We start from the raw sequence: 23,356 nt of genomic DNA, 5'->3' as shown, positions 1-23,356 counted from the left end.
AGAAACACATCAAATGTTATGTTAGAGACACCTAATGGAAGTCACAAGACTTGCAGCCATGATTTTACCGGAAGACACCAGGATATGATTGAGATTATCAAGGGATCACTTGTTTCTTTGTTTTGTTTATTTATTTGTTTTGTAGATTTCTTTTTTATTGCCTCAATTGATTGCAATCTAAACAACGTACAATATTAAACTTTGATAAAAAGTACATTTTCATTACAGTATACAATAATAACATCAAAATGGCTTCATTACACCAACAAACATACATTCAGATGCTGGAAGATATGTACCGGTAGCTATAATCTCCAGTGCATTTCACAAAAACCAGGGACTTTACAGATAATAGCCAAAACCTGGAACTGTATTTGGAAACAAATCATAGGCAATGGTAACAGGTCTTACATTATACAGGTAGTCCTCAAGTTATGACCACAATTGAATCCAAAATTTATGTTGCCAAGTGAAACATTTGTTAAGTGAGTTTTGCTCCATTTTATGACTTTTCTTGCCACCATTGTTAAGTGAATCATTTACTAAGTTAATAACATCGTTGTTAGGTGAATTTGGCTTCCCCATTGACTTTGCTCATCAGAAAGTTACATGACCCATCATATATATGAACCAGTTGCTAAGCACCTGAATTTTTAACATGTGACCATGGGGATGCTCCAATGGTTGTGTGAAAAATGGTCCTAAGTCACTTTTTTCAGTTCCATTGAATGATCACTAAATGAACTGTTGTAAATCAAGAACTGCCTGTAGTAACCAGGCTGACCATAGCTAGTCATTTTCTATTTCTTTGAATGAATGATTTTTTAAAAAACTAATGTATTTTTTCTCTCTCACCCTCTGTATATATGTGCATATGCCACTTTTAATTACATTACAACCAGAAGCATCTTTAAAAGGATAAATACGAGTCAAGCAGCCCCATCACATCCAACTGAATAGCATGTCTATAAATAAATATGGAATAAACAGTACATTTCCATTTAACATTACACAATACTGCATTAAATAATTATAATAATTTTTGTGAAAGACTAAAGACACAGTTATTAAACTGCAAACTGGGAATGATCATCAATTGACCTAGTAACTTACAGAGCCCACTTAGAGATGGCTGAATCTGTCCATTTTGGCTTTTCCATACTATACTTCCCATTTTTCTACGGATAAATGTGGTTCTTCCTGTTTCCATATTAGAATCATCATCATTCACAGTTGTAAATGAAGTGCACATTTTTCTATTTCAACAAATTGTGCATGAACTGCCTCCAATATGCATTTGGGATCGGGGAGGGGTTTTTGTTTGTTTGTTTAATGGTCTTTATTACGGGACCGCCTGCTGTTACCTCATGCCTCCCACCGACCCGTACGCTCACACAGAGAGGGACTTCTCAGGGTGCCGTCCGCCAAGCAATGTCGGCTGGCGGCCCCCAGGGGAAGATCCTTCTCTGTGGGGCTCCTACCCTCTGGAACGAACTTCCCCCGGGTTTACGCCAAATACCTGACCTTCGGACCTTCCGCCGCGAATTGAAAACACACTTATTTATTCGCGCGGGGCTGGCTTAAATTTTACTGGTTTTAAATTTTACTTTTAATTTTTTAATGGGTTTTTAGTTTTATATGTTTCAAAGTTTTTAGGCCAATTATGTAATAAGTTTTTTAATTCGTATTTTAATTTGTATATTGTACTGTTTGTTTTTACTTTGGCTGTACACCGCCCTGAGTCCTTCGGGAGAAGGGCGGTATAAAAATTGAATAAATAAATAATAATAATAATAATAATAATTTATTTTAAAAAAACAGTTGGTAAAATGGATGATAACATTCACAGAAGAATGACTTTCAGAGTTTCAGTTGAAAGCGGTCATATTATAAGTAAAATGCAAATGAATTTTTCTCAAATTCCCAGCTTTACCATCTAATAATCCTTTATAGCTGTGGAGAGTTTTGAAGTACTGAGCTATGGCCTCTACTGTATTATACTCTACTTGCTCATCCTTTGTTTCTCATTTTCTGTTACCAACACCAACGGTTGCTGATGGGAAATGAAGACCACTTGTCCATGGCACTGTTGCTGTGTTTCACTGGCAAGTGATACCGTAATTTCTTCCAGAACTGCTTATTAGCTGAAGGGGAGGTAGATGTTCTCCAGGTAATCCTGGGCAAAATCCTGAGGGCTTTCTTCACCTTAGGAGATACTGAAGGTAGCTCCTGAAAAGTCTCAACTTGTATTAGGATGGATTTCATTATTTTATCTTCCAAGGCAATTTTGATTGCTGCTTCAAGTTCAAAGAGAGCTTGGCTATTCTTAGCGTAGTTTGGACTCAAAATGATGATGACCCGTCTGCTTTTTTTCATGGCACTTACAATGTCATCAGTGTAGGCTGGCAAAAGAGAGCATGATTAATAACATACTTTATTTCTTTTTTCATGTCTTTGAAATGATGCCCTGAATTAGAGGTATAAAGCAGTATAAAATTCAACCAAAACAATAAATTCTGAAAAAGCAAGCTAATTAAATCTGAGAAGTAAAAAGTAAAAATATGTTCCTTCTTTTATCTACTGTCTCTAAGTCAGGAATGAGTCTGTGTTTTTTTGTATTTTCCACTGATCAATACTGTCAATGACTTTTATAGAATCACTGTATTTTATTCAAACAGGTCATATCTTAGTAAACATGATTTGGGTTTGGGTTTGATTTTACAGGCAGTCCTCGACTTATGGCCACAACTGAGCTCAACGTTTCCATTGCTAGGTGAGACAATTGTGAAGTGACTTTTTCCCCATTTTATGACCTTTCTTGCCACAGTTGTTAAGTGAATCGCTGCAGTTGATAAGTTAGTTGTTACCGTATGCCTCCCACCGACCCGTACGCTCTCACAGAGAGGGACTTCTCAGGGTGCCGTCCGCCAAGCAATGTCGGCTGGCGGCCCCCAGGGGAAGGTCCTTCTCTGTGGGGGCTCCCACACTCTGGAACGAGCTTCCCCCGGTTTTGCGCCAAATACCTGACCTTTGGACCTTCCGCCACGAACTGAAGACACATCTTTTCATTCGCGCGGGGCTGGCTTAAATTTTATCGATTTTACATTTTCTATTATTAATTTTAATGGGGTTTTAGTTTTATATATTTTAAAGTTTTTTAGGCCAATTATAAAATAAGTTTTTTAACTTGTATTTTAAATTGTATATTGTATTGTCTGTTTTTTACTTTTGGCTGTACACCGCCCTGAATCCTTCGGGAGAAGGGCGGTATAAAAATCAAATAAATAATAATAATAATAATAAAAAAAAAGTAACACGGTTGGTAAGTGAATATGGCTTCCCCATTGACTTTGCTTGTCAGCAGGTCGCAAAAGGGGATCACATGACCCTGAGACACTGCAGCTGTCATAAATATGAATCAGTTGCCAAGCATCTGAATTTTGATCACTTTTTCCAGTGCCACTCTAACTTCAAACGGTCACTAAATGAACTGTTGTAAGTCGAAGACTACCTGTACTTGCAAATGACGCTTTGTTTAACATTAGGCTGTCCCCTTTCTACGATGGAAAATATTATGCCGCTATTTTATTCTAATTATTTCATGAAATCAAAGAAAATAGTACCTCCACCTGGAAGGATGTCTCTTTCTGTGAGACATAGCTTATATCCATAATCGTGTTCTAAAACGAGTGGAAGAAATTCTAGAGCTAACTGCTCCTCAGGGCATGGTTCTTGGTTGGCTTCAATGAACTCCGGTTTTGCATAGGTGACAAAAGCATCAAATTCCTTCCAATCTAAAAATAAATGAACTAATTAAAATAATGACGATGAAAAGAAACAAATGGGTATTAAAACTTAAAAAGGAGGAAGGAAAGGCAAAGGAAAGGAGAAAGAAAGGAACATCTTTTCTGAATCAGGGTGATGGAGAAGAATGTTTTGCTTGTCTTGGCCACTACCACCATGTATACTCAGACAATGCAAGGAAGGAGATCAGGAAAAGCAGAGATATTCTGGCAACAGTGTGCCTGTGCATGCCTGATTGTATTTGGGTATATTATATGAGTCTCCCTCTGTGTGTGTTTATAAGAAATAAAAACAGCCACCATAGCTAGGGTGTCTTTCAGTGGTGGGTTGCTCTTGGTTCGGTCTGGTTCTTGAGAACCGGAGTAAAACCGATAGGAGGCTCCATCCACCGACCCAGACATCGTCATGGATGATCTGTACATGCGCAGAAGTGTGCATGCGCATGCACCCGCTGCAAACCAGTAGTAAAGGTAAGTAGAATCCATCCCTGGTGTCTTTTCATACCAAAACCGTATTAAATGTTGTGTTAGACAAACTATCCTACATATACAGATGAACTATAGTCAGTGGGTTGATGAGATGAGAACACTGAACTACGTCTGGATTTCAGCTTCTTTTTATACAGAGCCTCCATTATTGTACTTAAGAATTAAGGCTCTTAATTGTTATGAAAATAAAATAGTAATAAAAATAAAATAAAATAAAATAAATAAATAAAATAAAAAATCCTATCTCTCACACAAAATTAATTCGTTTTCTAATTCTAATTCCTTATTTACAAAATATTACTCATGAAAATAACACTAAAGTAACACATGAAAACAAATATACATGCCTCTTCTTTCATACAAACTATGTATCTGCCATGGTGATGCAATGGTTAGAATGCAGTATTGCAGGCTAATTCTGCTGACTGCCAGCAGTTCAAGTCTCATCCTTACGAGGTCAGTAAAATGAGGACCCAGATTGTTTGGGGCAATATTCTGACTCTGTAAACTGCTTAGAGATGGCTTTAAAGCACTATGAAGTGATTTTACTACTGCTACCTGCAAACAATGTCCAGAAGTCATTATTCGCCTACAGCAACATTGTGCATTACTGGACAAAGAGGGCATTAAACCAAGGTTTCTGCAATTTCAGTCAAGCACTCTACAATGCCACATTATTCTAAAAATAATGGCCTCTGTGGCTCAGACTGGTAAGACAGTCTGTTATTAACACAGCTGCCTGCAATTACTGCAGGTTCAAGTCCCACCAGGCCCAAGGTTGACTCAGCCTTCCATCCTTTATAAGGTAGGTAAAATGAGGACCCAGATTGTTGGGGGCAATAAGTTGACTTTGTATATAACTATACAAATAGGATGAAGACTATTGCTAACATAGTGTAAGCCGCCCTGAGTCTTCGGAGAAGGGCGGGATATAAATGCAAATAAAAAAAATATATATATATATGCTGATCTAGCTCACTGGAGTATTATATCATTTTTCATTTTGCCAGCAGAGGTTGCTCTAAAACAAATTCTGTAAGCCATCTGAGCAGTGAGTTAATTATTGCATCAGTATTCTTAATCCACTAATGGTCACAAATTTTGATCTTGGAGTATTTTCTTATAAAAAATTAAGTGGTTCCCATATCTAAACTAAAGTGCAGCATGCAGAAATGTAAATGGGCATTCAGCACCAGTGCTTGGAAACGAGACAGAAAATTTATGAACGGCAATTTGTAACATACAAAAATCAAACTATTTTATATTGACTGTGTAAGAATCTTGTGCAAATAAGATATTATCAAACAATTATGATTGCTATTTATTAAATTTATTATGGATACCCACGCCAGAATTTATCCAAACATAAATTATAAAATTGTTAAAAGCATGAAATAAACATGGCAGTCTAGACTGACAATAACCGTACTAATAAAAAACAACAGGGATTTCACAGACACACTAACTCAAGTCCTGAGCACAGAGCCAAATCTTAAAATCCTTTCAGAATCCCAGAAGACCAATCCTATCTCTGTAGGGATGCAGCTCCAGCAAGAAGGGGCAACAACAACACAGAAATCACACTTTCTCAATCTCACAAGATGATAATATTTAATGGAGAGATGTGAAATGCACTCTGTCTGAATGTACCATACAGGCAGAAACAATTGGAGATAGGCAACTCCTCAAATAACATAGACCCAGTGGTGGGTTGCTACCGGTTCGCTCTGGATCGGGCAGTGGCGGCAGGAGACTCCGTCCACCCACCCAGAAGCTTTGCACACACCCACGAGCGAACCAGTAGTGATAGGTTTTGAAACCCGCCCCTGCATAGACCTATGCATAGACCTATGCCATGAAGAGCTTTATAAGAAACAACCAGCATTTTGAATTGCACTCAGGAGTCAACTGGCAGCCAATATAGTTCATATCACAGTAATAATACATGGGCATAAGAACAAAGGCCTGTTACCATCTGCACTGCTGCATTTTGAATCAGCTGTAGTTTCCAGATGAGCAATTCCATGTAGAACACATCTACAGTTTAATCAGCCTTAATCAACCTGGTACTCTCCAACTACATTAGGCTTCAACTTGTAGAATTCACTGCCATCTGAAGTTCTAACATATCTAGACAGTACTCAATTGGAGATGTATTATAAAAGAAAAAGTGATTTAAATCTACATCAGAGCCTGATAGTATTATTTTGAACTGACCTACACTATGTAGATATATTAGATTCAAATTCCTGCTTATCTCTGAAATTTGGAGCTTTTCAAACTGGTGAGTTATAAGCAAAAAATTGCTATGCTATTGGTATGTATTTATGCATGTGGATATATGCATATTATGTGCATGTTTGTGTGTAAAAATTATCACTATAATTTTTATCTTTCACTTTTTAATTCTGTACATTTTTAAATAAGTAGATCACTAATGAGCATTTGTTCTACATTCACAGCTAGCTTATAAAAAGAATAATCAGAATTGCTTGACAATAAGAACACAGGAAACGAAATGTTTTTAGCTACCAGCTCCTTTCAGGTGTCCTAAAGTTTATTATACAATTCACTTTTAAAACTGATCATATACTTTAATTATAAAAACAGCTATATAGAAAGTTAAGGGTGGAGGAGGGATGAAAGTCTTTTTTTTTTAGAAAATGAACATTTTTGACCTACATTCATTTCCTGAATTTAATATCTCTGTGGTAAACTAGTATTAAAAACATGTTAGTTAACAGGATTCTGTAACAGCCGCTATAGATTCATCTAGGGTATATTCATAGCAATTCTCCCCTCGTTCTACTTTCTCCAATATTTTTATGAAATCTGCCCAATGTTTCTCTATTGTCTCTGTTTTTAAGATTGAAGTTTAACTACTGTACTTTATTTGTAGTTTTTAATTTTGTTCATTGAAGTTGTACAGTAATATTTGAAATGTTTGAAAGTTGAAGCTTCGATCAACTGAATTTAATAAAAGAAATGGAAAAAAAGAGTTCATCAGATTTTTCTGATGACTTCGATAAAGATTTTCTTCCTGTGTATTTAAAAGGTCACATTTTAAGAAATGTGGGTATGTGCAGTGTTTTGATTTGGGTTTTTTTTTCTGGTACAATCTGATTCATACTGAAAATTCCATCTTCCTAGGACTGACTTTCCCTAATTTTCCTTTACCATATCTGATTGATGAGTTATAAGATGATAGCTAAGGGCTTATTAATAATCATTTTTTTCCAAATGATGACTAAATGCTACTATTCAAATACTACAGACTGTGTTGAATATTGTTGCAGTATAGCTGTGCATTGGGAATGGGGGCAAGAGGATTTGAAACATAGTTTCTTAAATTTCAATCCAATATTTCATTCACTGGGTCAGGAGAGATGCTTAATTCTACAACCATTGTATTAGTATTCAATATTGGGAATGGGTTGCTGAAATCCCTGTATGTCAAGTTAAGATACTTTGAAACAATGGGTGAGGTAGCAGCAAATATAAGTAAGATGGGGAGAGAGAGAGAAAGAACTGATAAGAACCAGTAGTATTGACCAATCTTCTCCCATTAGTAAATTGGCCAATAAATGCTATTGTAATATACTTACCACTCAGAGTTTCATCTTTGGCTAGGTAATTCCGATAAAATAATACAAGTTCAATCCAGTGCCTATAAACTAGTAGGCCTCCTGAAACCACTCCAAATAGTATTATAATAGTGCCACACAAAGTAAGCAAGAAAAGAATTGCTAAAGAGAAAAGAAAAATAGATAAAACATAATGCAAACTTAATGATGAAATTAATGATTAACAGTGAAGGTCAAGATTAAATATAACAGTTGAGAAAATGTGTGCTGGATAGTGACCTGAACTTGTCCCTTGAAGAAATAGATGTATTTCAAAGAGCAATAAATTTTGTTTGATTGAAGATAGACATGTTTACAACACAGAAGGTAGTTCTATTCAGGTGCATCAGCAAATTGTACTTCCATTCATAGAAACATCCAAAATTCTAAAGTTTTAGAGGGCTCTATGAATGCTTAAATTTAAAACCTTAAACTCTTCCATTTTAGGCAAACAGACAAGAAGTGCAGCGGCTTGCTTTTCTGTCAGGGCTTTTGGGAAGGAAGAGAAAAATCACAAGAAGTTGCTGTATTTCTCTAGAAACCATTGAAGTATGGCAAGTTGTTGACACCTTAGAACGCCAATTAGTTATTTCTCAGATTTCTGATGTGCTGAAGATAAAACCTAAAGTAAATATACCACCACAGTATAGTTAATGTTGTGATGACAGTTGTTCATGAGATTCTCAAGGAGTCTTAACCTTCTTCAAGGAAGATTATATAATTTTATCCAAGATAAATATCAGGACTATCAGCAGCTATCAAAGTATGGCACAAGAAACTGGAACTGTTTTTACAATAGGAAATTGAGGTTAAGGCTCATGAAATTCATGTAGATGTTTACCCCATAACGTAATAGGTCAGGAAACCAAAGAAAAATGTTAATGAGGTCAAGTAGAGCAGTGATATTATCTTAGTGGTTTGACATTTTACCTTTTTCTGTTTTCCTCTTTAGTTTGATCACTCCAGTAGCATTTCCAATAGAATTTTGGGCCAAGCAGATGAAGTGGCTGTTTAGATCTTCTTCAGTTATTTTTATCAGTTTGAAGGTAAGAGTAAAGGTTTGTCCATCCAGTCCCTGTGGATGAACTCTAAAAAGAAAAATACTCTCATCAATCATCAGTCATGCTCCCATCCAAGTGCAGATATTTGCAGCTTTTCATGATACCAATGAAGAAATATTTTAAATATGGTATAGAGGACTCTTTCTATGTCAGACACAAAAGGAATAAAAAATTGTGGCAGTCACATCTACCAGTCATATTGAAACTCTTGTTTTTTTTTTAACAAGAAACAGCTCTATTTATGGTTGGTCAACATGGTCTTCCAGAAGCCACCTCATGAATCTGCCACTCAAGTACTAATATGTTTCTTCTATAACCCAGCGTTCCAGTAAGAATCTTAACATGCGATGCACTGAACCACTTTATACCGTATTAATTTCCCCAATTCCTATAGCTAATTCATGTGTTACAGAATATACACAACTGATTGAATAAAGCCAATGAAAAATTAAACCCCAAACAAGCTTGCTAAATTAAATGACTAAATCGTAGGAAAAGTCATGGACATAAACTCGAACAAGCCACATTAGGATTTAGCAAGTTATGAACTGAGGGATAATGCACTTAAAATATTTGGGTTTTATGATATTTATTAATATGGAAGTTTGTATTTTATATCTGTTGCTTTTTATATTTGTTTTATTTTATTGTTCTATGCGGCCCAGACTTGCTTTTTGACAGATGGATAGTTATATAAATTTGATAGATGAGAGGGGAGGGAAGAAGGGAGAAAGAGAAGTATAATAGGCCATAATCATATGCTTCTGACCATATAATTTGCAAGTTCTAGTTTCATAATCTACCTACTAAAACATGGTGATATCTGCATGTTCATATACCTTTCTGCTTGCTATACTTATTTGCAAGTATAAAAAATGAACAAGCAAAAAATGCAAAGTCCTTTTATTTTTTCTGCAAAAATAAAAGCAGAATTAATTAAATATCCACAGAGTAGGGCAAATTAAAGAAGATTGAGATGGCAATAGACAATGTACTGGTTATTTTTTAAAAGTTGTAATTTCATCTGCAGTTCATAGTGGCAAATGTATGAGAAGACATATTTTATGTCTGAGATATAGAACAATTTCCATACTTGGAAATTGGAGGACCACATATTGACTTTGAATAACATGTCAGGAGTCTTCCCCAAAAAAACTTGTGATGGGAATAAAATTCTTTTCAAAATTAAAAATTAATATTTGAGGTTTAAAAAATTTAAACTGACTTCATCTAACTGAGATTAAAAATAACTCTGAGTACTCAGATATATTTAATAATACAATGTTAAAAAATACAATTTGAAGACAACTTTGGGAAATACAACTAAGGCCTCCAGGGAGTATCTGGACATCTGGAATTTCAGGGAGATAATCACTGGTCTACAAATTTTGGGAAATGTTCTTCCTTCCTTCCTTCCTTCCTTCCTTCCTTCCTTCCTTCCTTCCTTCCTTCCTCCCTCTCTCTCTCTCTCTCTCTCTTTCTTTCTTTCTTTCTTTCTTTCGACTGAGACATTTTCTTTCCCTACCTCTCTTGCTGTACCAGTTGCTTGGTTTTATTGGTTTCTTGGTACCACTCTAGTGAGGACGAAACATTCATTTCAAAACCAAATTGTGCTTTGCATTCAAGATCAATCGGTTGACCTTAAAAAAAAAAAAGATGAGGGTGGGGGGGAAACAATATGAATATTTTCCATGGATCTGAAAATATTTTAGAGTAATTTGCAAATGTTTATGAGTTTCTTTATAAACGTCTTGAAAATTCACCAATTACTAATATTAAGTAGCGTATACAAAGGGTCTTCAAAAAATAATACATGTAGCTATGGACTTTTTTACACAAAAACAAATCTTGTTGCATCTAAAAGACTAGTATATTTACTATTTCATTAGATTTCATCACACACCACCTCCAATCTATCTTTCATGCATTTGGTGGAAAGGAGGTGATACTGAAGCACATAGGATAAAAATTATACTAGATGTGTGTGTGCTTGTGTGTGTGTGTGTGTGTGTGCGCGCGCAAGTCTTGATTCTTAGCAACTACTTGGACAATTGCAGTTTTCTTGGCAAGGATTTTCAGAAGGATTTGCCATTTCTTGCTTTCTATGGCTGTGCGAGTAGGCTTTTTGCCTAAAATAGGATTGCAATTTACAGTCTTCCAGTTTGTAGCCTGATGCCTTAATCAATACACCAAACTGTCTTTCTCCTATTAGGTTTTAACAGTGACATATTTGAAAAATGTTGCATTTAATTTGATAAATGTGTGTCTTCTAATGTAATGTTACAGATACATATTAATTAGAACAAATTGCTATAGAATAATAATCTGCAATAGTTCTATCAAATGCATATCATTAAGAGGCAGTCATTAACTGGTGAATGTACATATGGGAACCAGTTGGGAGTTAGAATAAATTGTAACTTTTCTCCAACTTTTCAGAATAGAATCCTGCTGTTTTGCTAAAACAATAGACGATCTGTGATTTTTATCATAAAATAATTAATCCAAAAGTACCCACAGCTAGTTCATTTTTGATGAGATTAAGCTCAAGCTTAGAGTGGAATGCAGTCAATGTAAGATACCTATTATATCATAGGTTGCAAAATAAATGCGAACATTTAATTATCTTACCAATTTCTACTTCAAGGATCATCCCATCATTGGGATTTAAAACCTTTGGAGGATGGATAGTGTCTTTTGCTAAAACATGAAAAACGGTGTGTTAGAAGTTAAAAATATATATGAAATAATAGAAAATACTTGTGGCTTGGGTTTTAGATTTTGGCAGTGGTTTGCTCTCCAAGCTTGTTTTAATTTAGTTTCTGAACATTTCATTATCAGACTAGATAACATCATCAGCAGAATTTTCTTGGTCTATTCTTCTTTAGCTTATATATGTCTTGTGTGTCAGTATCGTCATGTGATTGGTTGTTTATTTGGAGCCATCCAAGTTGCAACAAACTTTCTCAGCTCAATTGGGAAAGAACAAAAATCACTGGCCATGCCAACACCACCACACACGTGAATGTATTGAAGCCTAGTATTCTACCAAAGGCACGATTAACAAGCTTATTGATTTATATTCAGCATAGGAATATGTAAGAAACTAGATCATTCAAATGACCAATCAACAAGAGAACCAATCAACTGCTCAGAATTTAAATGTACTGTAGCTCCAAACAAACAACCAATCACACCACCAACTGACCACACTGTCACACAATGTTATGTAGCCCTACTTTTGACATCTCAACCAAGTAGCAGAAGAGAGTTATTTCCATAGGCCTGATAGATAACAGACTTTTGAAATCAAGCAGAGAGCAAAGAAAAACAATTTGCTTATATAAAATAAAAATAATGATTTTCAGAGTATTCCCTAGTAATGGAAAAGATTTCTCCTGTCCAGTCATTTCTGACTCTAGGGGGTGATGCTCAACTCCATTCTTGGTCGAGGGAGCCAGCATTGTCTGAAGGCATTTCTGTGGTCATACGGCCAGCATGACTATATTGCATAAACTGTTACTTTCCAATTGAAGTGATGCCTATTTATCACATTTGCATGCTTTCAAACTGTTAGTGGGCAGGAAATTTCATAGTCTTCTTACACAAATTCACACACACACACACACACACACACACACACACACACACACACGTACTGCAAGACAAATGGCATATCAGGGTTTAAATTGGTGCTGCTCCTTTAACAGAATTTTTTCCATACGATATATAGACTTTCCACTGAAATTATCTTAGCATGCATAATTGAGCTGCCATAATAATCTGCCATAGCAGATTAGCTCCATCAATCTTAAATAAGAATTATCTGAATGCATTCTGGTGAAGTTTTCCAAAATAAAATTAGATCCATTTTGAAAAAGAAGTGCAATCAGTGATTTATTTACTTAATTAGATCTCATTTTTTCTATTTTTAAAAAAAGTTTATTAAACACATGTTTGTATCTTCTGAGTAAATTGCTTTAAGGGACTGTCATAACTGCTTAGACCAGTCAGGAATGAAAAAGATAAGCAAATAATTCAAATAGTAATTGAATGTTACTATATAATGATAATTTAACAAAATTAAAAAAAACACTAAATAAGTCTGATATAGTATATCATAACACCTATTTCACTGCCAAAATGTAACACATTCTATGAAATGATTTATTATGCTGAATTTTGTATTGTGACTCACAGATAACATGCAGATTCAGTATTGTTCTCATTTTCCATTGTATTCCGTGGTCAGTCAACATGTAATCACATGTATAAGTGCCATTATCTTTATCATACACAGAACGCAGCACTAGTTTATCATGGTAGAACTGAAGGCCAGGTCTTTTCTTTTTAAGTTCTACTTGTATTCCATTCTACAAGAAGATAAAGATGAACAACTCAAATATTATGATACATAAAAATTCTCAAGTTAACCACCAGATACTTCATAGCAACTGGTATTTTCATCCTCAAATGAATTATAAAACTATCATGATTATCAGTCATTATCAATCTAAGTTCTTTAATCATCGTGTGATTAAAGAACTTTGAGTGAAAAAAGTTTTAATCTGGTTTTCTTCCTGCAATAGCCTTCCCTTTACCAGTGGATGCCAAATATGTGGTATTCCAGTTAATATGAATCCCAATTTGGTTTTGACCATGCTGGCTAGGAACTGCACAAATTGTGATCCATTCTAACCAAAGAGTGTCAGTTTGTGAAATCCTAGGCTACATAAAACGAGATCCTACAACTTTCTCCATCCCACCTTTCCAACAGCAATTAGGAATAGCACTTAGATTTATATACCACTTCACAGTGCTTTACAGCCCTCTCTAAGCAGGGTCAGCCTATTGTCCCCAACAAATTGGGTCCTCATTTTACCGACCTCAGAAAGATAGACGGCTGAGTCTGTCTTGAGCTGGTGAGGATCGAATTGCTGGCAGTTGGAAGAATTAGCCTGCAATACTGCATTTTAACCACTCCACCACCATGGCTCTTAAAATAAAATTTAAATTAAATTAAAACTAAATGACTTTGTGGTTGCCCAACCAATAGCAGCCTGCCTGGCTAATCTTGAACGTACATCAAAGTACTCACAAGATCCAAACTTGCTTAGATTTTCAAGAAACCAGGGAATGTTAGGGTAAAAGGTTAAACTGGGAAGTCAAAGAAAATATTCCAGTCAAAATAGTGACAAACAATCTCTCTATAATTTTTCAAACAAATCAAAGCTATTTGTTGTGAAATGCACAGCAATTGAATGGATTCAAAGGAGTTGTTACCTTAAAAAAACTTACTTTGTACCATTTCACTGATGATTGTGGAAAATTAGAGTAACAGTTTTTCCCTGGGCAACCAACAGATGTTCCTTGATCCACAAAGAGATAAATGTCATTTCTGTTGTTGACTGAACAATTAGCCATATATTTTGTTTGAACATTTATTAAAATATTGACACATGGTGATATGTTATCCCTGTGTGACACAAAAAGAAATTTCAGGTGAAATAATCCAGAGATTAATTCTGTGCAGGAAAATAAAAAAAACAAATCAAATATATTGCTGAACCTGAAATGTACTGTGGTACCTCAGTACTCATCGTTAATTGGTTCTGGGAGGTGAGGTGAGTACCAAAACAAATTTTCCCATAACGAATAATGTAGTGAATCACAAGGCAGCTGACACTGACAAGTTCTAGCTTGTGATGTACCAAACAACCGATGAGTACCAGACAACATTTTCATGTTAAAATGCATTGAGTACCAAATTTGATGAGTTTCAAAGCAGTTGAGTACCAGGTACCATGATATTATTAAAATCTTTGAAAAAAAGTTGTATTGATAATGTCCCAGTATATCTTAAGATTGTAGTGGAGATTTTATTTATGGAAGAAATTGACACAAAGGTTTGTAGATTTGATATGGCACAAAATTGTATGGAAATTGTGAGCCACAATTTGGGAGTAAATATTTTGAGTTTGTTGAGTTGTTTGAGTAAAAATTCCTGTTCACTATCCTATCATTGGATAGTTTTATATCCTGGCCTAATTTATCTTGTTCCAGAATTATATTATGCAGTATCATATCATTCATAAAATTATGTAGCTATGATCACACTATACAGCATCTGTGTATATTCTTAGTAGCTTCCATTCTTTTTCTGAATTAATTAATTAATATGAAGATGTTTAAATAAAAATGTATTTTACAAAGAATTAACTGCAGGTCATATCAGATTAAAATAAAAGGCCTGATTGCTATTTATTCTAGACATTTGGTCTATTGGCATAGTTAAAATGGTTAAAGAATTTAACATTATTACAGACTGCACAAGGGAGTGGAAGAAGGAGGGTAGGTTATAATTTTATTTATTTATTTATTTCATTTTATTATTTATTTTTTTATTTTTCAAATTTATATAGCTACCCATGTCACCCAAAGGACTCTGGGTGGCATTGGAAAACATGATCTATCCCAATTATTACCATTAATTCCCAGTTGTTTTTGAAATAAAGATAACTTTGTGCCTAAACCACTTCTTCTACCACCATCACCCACAAATTGTATCCAAAATAGTTAAGAAGTTGTTGGAATGGTAAAACATTAGCAAACTAGAAGCTCATTCATACAACCAACCTTTTCATACAGATGTATATTCCAGAATGTTCAGTTTGTATTGGGTTAAACCAAAGTGAATTCCCCCAAGGAGTAGGATTGGCAGTTTTATCACTGAGGATCATAGAGAATCTTCCATCACTGGATTGCCGAAACCACATCACATGATTTTCATAAAGAGGAGAATGGTTATAAATTGATGTAGTGTCTTCAGGTGGCAGGTCACATGATACAACAAATTTGTGGTTGCTGATGGCTCTGTACCTCACATTGATAGGCTTTTTAAGGCAATCTGAAAATTTTTTAAAAAGTCAGTATCTTTTTTTAGGACATTTTAGTTATTATAAGCATTCAGGAACATATGTAGGCCTTTCCTTTTGAGAAACAATCAAGTTCTCAACTAGTAACAATAAGGCATCAGATTTGCGAGTATGCGATATTTTATGAATTTCATTGCCAACATTAGTTCTACAGCCATGAATAAGATTAGCAAGCTGCATTCCTTAGATCCTCTAAAACAGTTTGAAGACAAACCACAAAGATATCAAATCACTGAGACATTGCATGTCCCAAGCATCTGCAGGTCCTGAAATAGCAGAAGTCCATTTACCCTCACTCTACTGGAAAAGAAAATGCTTACACACAGAGAGAGAGAGAGAGAGACACACACACACAAGCATGGACATGTCTTATTTCATACTGAGTGAATTTGGCAGCAGGTAAAAAAGGGAAAAAAAACTAATTAAGACTCCCCTCCCAATTCTGTAAGGAGAAGCCTAAAAGCCACCATTTGCCTGGTAAATCTATTTGAGGAGATTAAAAAAACTAGTACCAAGAAATGTTCATACAAATGACGAAATGGACTCCCCACAAACCATACAGAGCACAGCATTTCAAAGAAAATTCTGCAGTTTAAAATATACCACAACTGTCAGACAAAAAAATGGCTGAGTTATTGAAAACAGATGTTGGATTAAGATAACAGTCTCTATCTGATTCAGCATTAGTTCAAAGATTCTATAGATTCAACATAAATTAAAGACATATTGATCTTCAATATGTCTTCTTTCTCCAGGATTTCTAACAGAAACTTCCAGAATGATCAGGAAATGTTGGGAATTAAACTCAGAATCTTTTTTCAGATGAAGTGTGTTCTTTGCATTGAATCTTTGCATTGAAATCTTTTTATCATCAGGAGCTGAATAAAGTGTATAAATAACACATTTAAGAAAAGGTAACCCTTATTTGATATTCAAGACCAACTTTGATACTTTCAGAAGAGGATGGAGTTTTGAAGGGTGAAAAGTGGACAAGAATGTATGTATTCTTGAAAAGCCTTATATTGTTTATTGACATGCACAAGAAACTTTTGTAGCTAACAAGAAAAATGCATATTCCTGTCCACTAACCTATGAAGCCCTCCCTATCTAGAAATAATTAAAATCTGCTTTTGTGAAAGATATAAGTTTATATTTTTGGTAGGAAAATACATGTCAAATATGTGCCCTGTCGGAACTTATGTCCGAGGAGGCGGATGAGACAGCTAGGGCCGATAGAAGAATGAAAGGAACAGGATGAAGCAGTCCCAGGTCTCTCGGGCCTGGGAGGAGTCATCAGGGTGCAGGATAACCAGGCAAGGGCGAGGAGAGGGCAAGCAGTGGAGCAAACAAGCGACAGAGCTCTGGCGATGAAAAATTACCTCCCCACACCCCCAATCCCAGACCATAGAGAATGGAGACAAGGCGAGATCAGTGCAGGGCGATCTAATGACTCAGGAGGAGGGCGCCCTGCCTCACTTCACAAGGCTCATCTAGGGAATGATATTTAAAGAGATACTGTTGGAAGGGGCACTTGTCAGGAGTGTCACATGCTGTTACAGACATCTTTGCTTGCCTTGCCCTGTTTGCCTTGCCCTGCTTGTCTTGCCTTGCTTGCCTTGCCTTGCCATGCCCTGTTTGCCTTGCTCTGCGTGCCTTGCTCAGCTTCGTGTGAGTTTGCAGCGACACAGTTCTTCTCCAGGTTTGATGCATTCAGGGGTGGGTTCTAAATTTTTTTACTACCAGTTCTGTGGGCGTGGCTTATTTTGTAGGAGTGGCTTGATGGTCATGTGACTGGGTAGGCGTGGCCAACTCAGTGTCTCTCATGTCAAGGGGTACCTCGCCTGGCCCTTCCCCTCCCAGCCATTCCTTGTCACACCCAGCCTCAACGTATCTATAGTTCTGCAAAAATGTTGTTCACCTTTTTTCAACTTTATTATCTACATACTATAGATCAGGGGTCTCCAAACTTGGCCAGTTTAAGACTTACGGACTTCAACTCCCAGAATTCTGCTAAGACAGTCTGTTATTAACACAGCTGCTTGCAATTACTGCAGGTTCAAGTCCCACCAGGCCCAAGGTTGACTCAGCCTTCCATCCTTTATAAGGTAGGTAAAATGAGGACCCAGATTGTTGGGGGCAATAAGTTGACTTTGTATATAATATACAAATGGATGAAGACTATTGCTTAACATAGTGTAAGCTGCCCTGAGTCTTCGGAGAAGGGCGGGATATAAATGCAAATAAAAAAAAATATCGTCAGCCAGTTTTGCTGTCTTAAAGTCTTGAAGTGGCCAAGGTTAGAGACCTCTGCTATAGATGCACTTTCATGGACCACTGAAAGGAGGAAATGGCTCACATGCTTTGCCCAAGAGTGTGATAGTCAACAGTCTTTTAAGGGGCTGCTAGAAAGAAGGGGGGGAAGTATTTTCCAAAGCACCAGAAGGCAAAACAAGAAGCAATGGATGGAAACTCAACAAAGAGAGAAGCAACCTAAAACTAAGGACAAACTTCCTGGCAGTGTGAACCTATATAGGTTTCAGTCATAATTTCACATATAAAATAGCCATTCATGTAATACAACCTGCATATTGTTCAAAACAATCATTAGTATTATGGCTGATGTTTGACAGAAAGCCTAAAATCCCCATTCCCTCCCCACTCCAGGGGAAGGTTACTTCAAAATCTCCATTTCCTCCCCACCCCACTAATCTGTTCTGGGAAGGAATCAAACTCCCCCCTCTTCATTTCCCAAATAAAATATCCCAGATAATTAAGGAATAATCAAGCTGCTAGCAAGGAACCTGCCTGGAATTCCACATTCCTGCCAACTGCATAAAGGAAACTTCGTAAGCAGAAATCATAGAAAGTGGAAGCCGGAAGTTCGGCTCCATTTACAAGCAGGCAGAAAACTCATTCAAGACAGGATACTTCACAATGGAAATCGCCCAAACCTTTTTAGAAACACAAAGCCCATGTTGCACAAACCCCAAAACTTCAAAAACATTGAACCATATAAGAATTCTTCCTCTTATCCAATTTGTTGTTTAGCTGACCCAGAAAGGAGCTTCTAGCCGCTCTGCCAATTTAAAAAGACAGCGTTTCCCCCCACCCCCCACTTCTTTGCCAAGCGATCTCCTGGCTGAGAAGCGAGCCGATCAGTTGGGAGGCTTCTTGGCTTCTCAATTTAAAGGGACGGTGTCTTGTTTTTTTTTCCTCTTCTTCGACAAGTGAGTCTTGATTTTTTCCTTCTAGCTGATCAGCTGGGAGTCGGGAGGCAGCAATAGATTGGGGGTGGGGCCAGGCAGAATTTTTACTACTGGTTCTCCGAACTACTCAAAATGTTTACTACTGGTTCTTGCAAACTGGGGAGAACCGGTAGCAACCCACTACTGGATGCATTCCCAGTGAACTCTTCCTGTGATGAGGATTCCTTGGAAACAAATTCCCTGAACTGTGGCTGCTTCAGAACTGTGCTGCTCCTCTGGACTAATAGCAGCCAGGAACTATTGGAGGTGCATGTTTAGAGATTTGCTCCTAGACTTGCAGTGATCAGTGGGACTTTTGGAGGAAAGTTGGAGCAATAAAGGGGAGTTAAGCCTTCATTCCAGTTGTGTTGCTTCTATGCCCAGCCCTGGGTCACAAGGTATCACAATACCAGGGGTGAAATGCTCCTGGTTCGGACCGGATCAGACAATCCTGTAGCCATGGGGGCAGGTAGTTTGGAGAACCGGTAGTAAAAATCTTTGCCCCCCCCCACCCTGCTGATGCCCACCCAATCGCCCACTTGCCTACTTGGCAGCTTGCTGCTCACTCGCTGCCTTGCTTTGCTGCAATCAATTGCATCAGCTAGCAACTCAATCTGCCTGCCTGCAATCCATCTCATTGGTGAGCAAATCAATCTGCCTGCCTTGTCCCATCAATTGGGTAAATAACTGGGAAGGGGGAAGCTTTAAAAAAATAGTTAACTGGGGTTTTTTTAGGAGTGTTTTTTTTTTTAGACATAGCAATTTAAAGTTAAGGAAGTTTTAAATTTAGCTGCTTTTATCTAAAAATATAAATTAAATAAAATAATAAAATAAAATAAAATAAAATATTTGTGCAGCTTTCTGAGATTTGGTGTGTTTCTGTAGTGTTTCACTCTAACTACACAAACACACAAAATCTCACAAAGCTGTATGTGGCATTTTGTGTGTGTGTGAGAGAGAGAGTCAGTTGTATTGTTTGTGTGTAAAGTGTGAAAGTTGGTTTTTGAGCTTTTTGTGGCTGTGTGAGGTTCGTGCTTGTTGCAGGGGTCATTTTGGGTGAAGTGTAGTTGCTTTTACATTGTGTGTGAGTCAGTTGTGTTTTTTTTTAATTTTTTATTTACATTTATATCCCGCTCTTTTCCGAAGACTCAGGGCAGCTTACAGTGTATAAGGCAATAGTCTCATTCTAATTGTATATTTACAAAGTCAACTTATTGCCCCCCCAACAATCTGGGTCCTCATTTTACCTACCTTATAAAGGATGGAAGGCTGAGTCAACCTTGGACCGGGCTTGAACCTGCAGTAATTGCAGGCTACTGTGTTCTAATAACAGGCTCCTTACAGCCTGAGCTATCCACGGCCCCTTTTGTTGTTTTGTGTTGTGTTGTGTGTGTGTAAAGTGTGAAAGTTAGCTTTTGGTTCCTTTTTTTGTTTTGTGTACTTTGTTTATTATTTTTATTATTTATTGTTATTGGCTATGCCCACCCGGTCACCTGACCACCAAGCCACACCCATCAATTAAGCCACGGCCACAGAACTGGTAGGGAAAATTTTTAGATATCACTCCTGCACAATACCTTTAAAAACACAACCCCTTATAGCGAGGGTCCCACTACTGGGCCTGGTTCAGAACCAGGCTGTTCCGAAGTAATGAGTGAGCACACACACATCCCCATTTGCTTGAGCAGTGGAAAAGCGCAAATGGAGCTGTGCATGCTTGCTGGCCACTCGTGCAGAACCATTCCCTCACACACACACACACACACACACACACACACACACACACCCCACTCACTGGAGAAGTTGGGGGATTCTGCCTTATAGGAAAACTGAGAAAGTAACATCAAACAATGAAGATTTGCAGTAAGTGTAATGACATAGCTTACCAGTAACAGTAATATCACCAGCTTCCGCTCTTGCCACAAGTAATAGAAAGCACCCAAAAAAAATAAGCATTGTCGACTAAGTTTTCATTTCTGCAGCATTAAATCTTTGGCAGTAAGCTCCAGTGGCAGACATTGAAACTCTTTTCATTGCTATGAAACAATCAAACATAGTTACCTGAAAATAATTTATTCCAGACAGAAACTACATGGAAAGTGTATAGAGGTAAGCAGAAATTCTTTGTGACATATTTCATACTTACTTTATGGAAAAGGATTTCTTCTAAAACATCTTTTTAAAACATGAGACCAGTAAGGTTCATAAAATCATAGACTCATAGGACTGGAAGGAATCTTGGAGGTTTTTTAATCCAACCCCCTCACAAATTGTTGTCCAATCTTTTTGTGAAAACCTCCAGGGATGAAACAGCCATAACTTTAGGAGGCACACTGTTATATAACTGATTTCATTTAGGATCTGAGAAATAAAAACTACTACATTAGTCTAATTAACACAGAAAATTTACTTAATGGAGATAATAGATTTATAGGTATGCTTAATGAAACAAATCCAAAGGCTTTTCAAGCCAACTACTTGCATTCAAATAAAAAGTTAATTCAAATAGTTAAATTAAGGAATTCAAAGGAAAGGAAACAATATGTACGTATTATTTGTGGCATTTTAAAAAAACCTTAAATATTATTTGAGGTAGTAAATCTGAGAAATTGTAATTTGAAAAGGGATTATTTTCTGAATGAAAAATCTTACCTTTCAATCTTATCAGATGCAGCAAGTGTTGTGTTCCCTTCTAAACGGAATTTCATATGCATGTTTCCTTTTAATCAGCTTCCTTGACCTCAATGTCATCATTTCTTCCTCTTTTACCAAGTCATGTTTCCGGCTTCATTTTGTGAGCAAGAGGTGAATCTGTATTTTCTTACTATACAATAAGAGCAGGCAAATATTCCTTTCCCAGATCTGCACTGATAGAAACTAACAAACTTTAGTACTGCCTATGATAATAAATTCTCCTTCCCTTATATGTGTCTTCTGTCTCTGCTCACAACGCTCTAAAGTGCTCCTTACTTTTTCAGGCAGGTCATCTGAGTAATTGATTTTTTTAGATCTAGGTCTGAAGTAGGAAACCACAGCCATTGCTACCATTAGTTAAATCCAATTCACATTTGTGTAAATAGTGACATGACAGACACTGCCAATAAACCACAAACAGAACACACTGTCTTTTTTTCCACACTGTCTACATTTTTTGCCCTATTTAATTTAATAACTCAAATGTCTTAGGTTGGTTAGCTCTGAAACATTAACAATTTTTGAAAACATAAACTCAAACCTGGTTAAAAATCCTGATAGTCCAGGGTTAGACTGAGAAGGAAAAGAGGATAAATACGGGAAAAAGATAAATCACTTCCCTGTTATCATGAAATACAGTGATATATCCTAGTAGTTAAGGCAGTTGTTATTTGGGTTCTTATTGCCAGAGAGTGGTGATACACTTCTCCCTGGCAAATGGTGAAGTCAAAAGTTTGACTGATTGATAAAAATTCATTGGCTGCACATCTTACCATCTGGGCAGTTTACAAATACATCTCAGTTAAAACATAAAATATTAAAATCAAACCTTACAGCCAAGGTTTGGGGAGGGCAGAGGCAGAGGGGGATCTGTTATTACTCAATGGGGAGGGTGGGGAGAGGAGACAGGGGAGAGTGGGGGTGGAGCGGTGGGGAGGTGGGATCTGTTATTACTCAATCAACTACCTCCATTGTGCTGATCCCCCACTAGAGCCCCAGGCTGACTGGCACAACCACGTCTTTAGGCCCTTACAGAAAGATAGGAGGGTTCTGGCTAACCTTACATTGGGGAGAGGAGGGCAGAGAAGCAGAGAAGATTGCTTCAGGAGAATAGCCCATTTAGAAATCAGTCTGGGATTGTACATACATTTCGCTTCAGAAGTGCATGCAAATCACTGTAGCTGAAAAGAAAGAGGAAATTCACAATTCATATCTGATCAAGAGGGATTTAGATAATTTGTAAAGATATGAGGATGGTGAAGCAAAACAGCGTAAGAACCTTGAACAACAGCACTAGAAATTCTCAGCAATACTCTCTGCATGTATGTCTAATTAGCTAGTCAGCTAGAATCCTGAAATCATCAGCAAAAAGCCTTCCATATTTGCCAATTAATACATTGAAGTTGAATTTTTACCACCAAGAAGGAGAAAAACACTTACGCATTCACCCTAAGCAAGACAAATGTTCTATATATATTCATACAACTGAAGCCAGGCTAGTTTTAC

The 23,356-nt window shown here is 36.8% G+C and overlaps 1 protein-coding gene across 1 annotated transcript; it reads right to left on the bottom strand.

Moving 5' to 3' along the window:
* Positions 1-142: 142 nt before the first annotated feature.
* IL18RAP (interleukin 18 receptor accessory protein) lies at positions 143-22,271 on the bottom strand. The gene is made up of 12 exons (XM_058186194.1): positions 21,809-22,271; positions 21,303-21,517; positions 21,043-21,192; positions 15,613-15,883; positions 14,275-14,452; positions 13,175-13,349; positions 11,608-11,676; positions 10,502-10,616; positions 8,846-9,003; positions 7,898-8,038; positions 3,624-3,794; positions 143-2,402 (listed from the first exon to the last, which is right to left on the bottom strand). The coding sequence occupies exons 3-12, from the start codon at positions 21,110-21,112 to the stop codon at positions 2,035-2,037; spliced, it is 1,716 nt and encodes a 571-aa protein (XP_058042177.1). The 5' UTR covers positions 21,113-21,192; positions 21,303-21,517; positions 21,809-22,271; the 3' UTR covers positions 143-2,034.
* Between the last annotated feature and the right edge of the window lie 1,085 nt (positions 22,272-23,356).

Source organism: Ahaetulla prasina, chromosome 5 (genome assembly GCF_028640845.1).
Source record: "Ahaetulla prasina isolate Xishuangbanna chromosome 5, ASM2864084v1, whole genome shotgun sequence".
Lineage (NCBI taxonomy): Eukaryota > Metazoa > Chordata > Lepidosauria > Squamata > Colubridae > Ahaetulla > Ahaetulla prasina.
The sequence above is the reverse complement of the archived record's forward strand: the minus strand, read 5'-3'. Positions and strand labels throughout refer to the sequence as shown.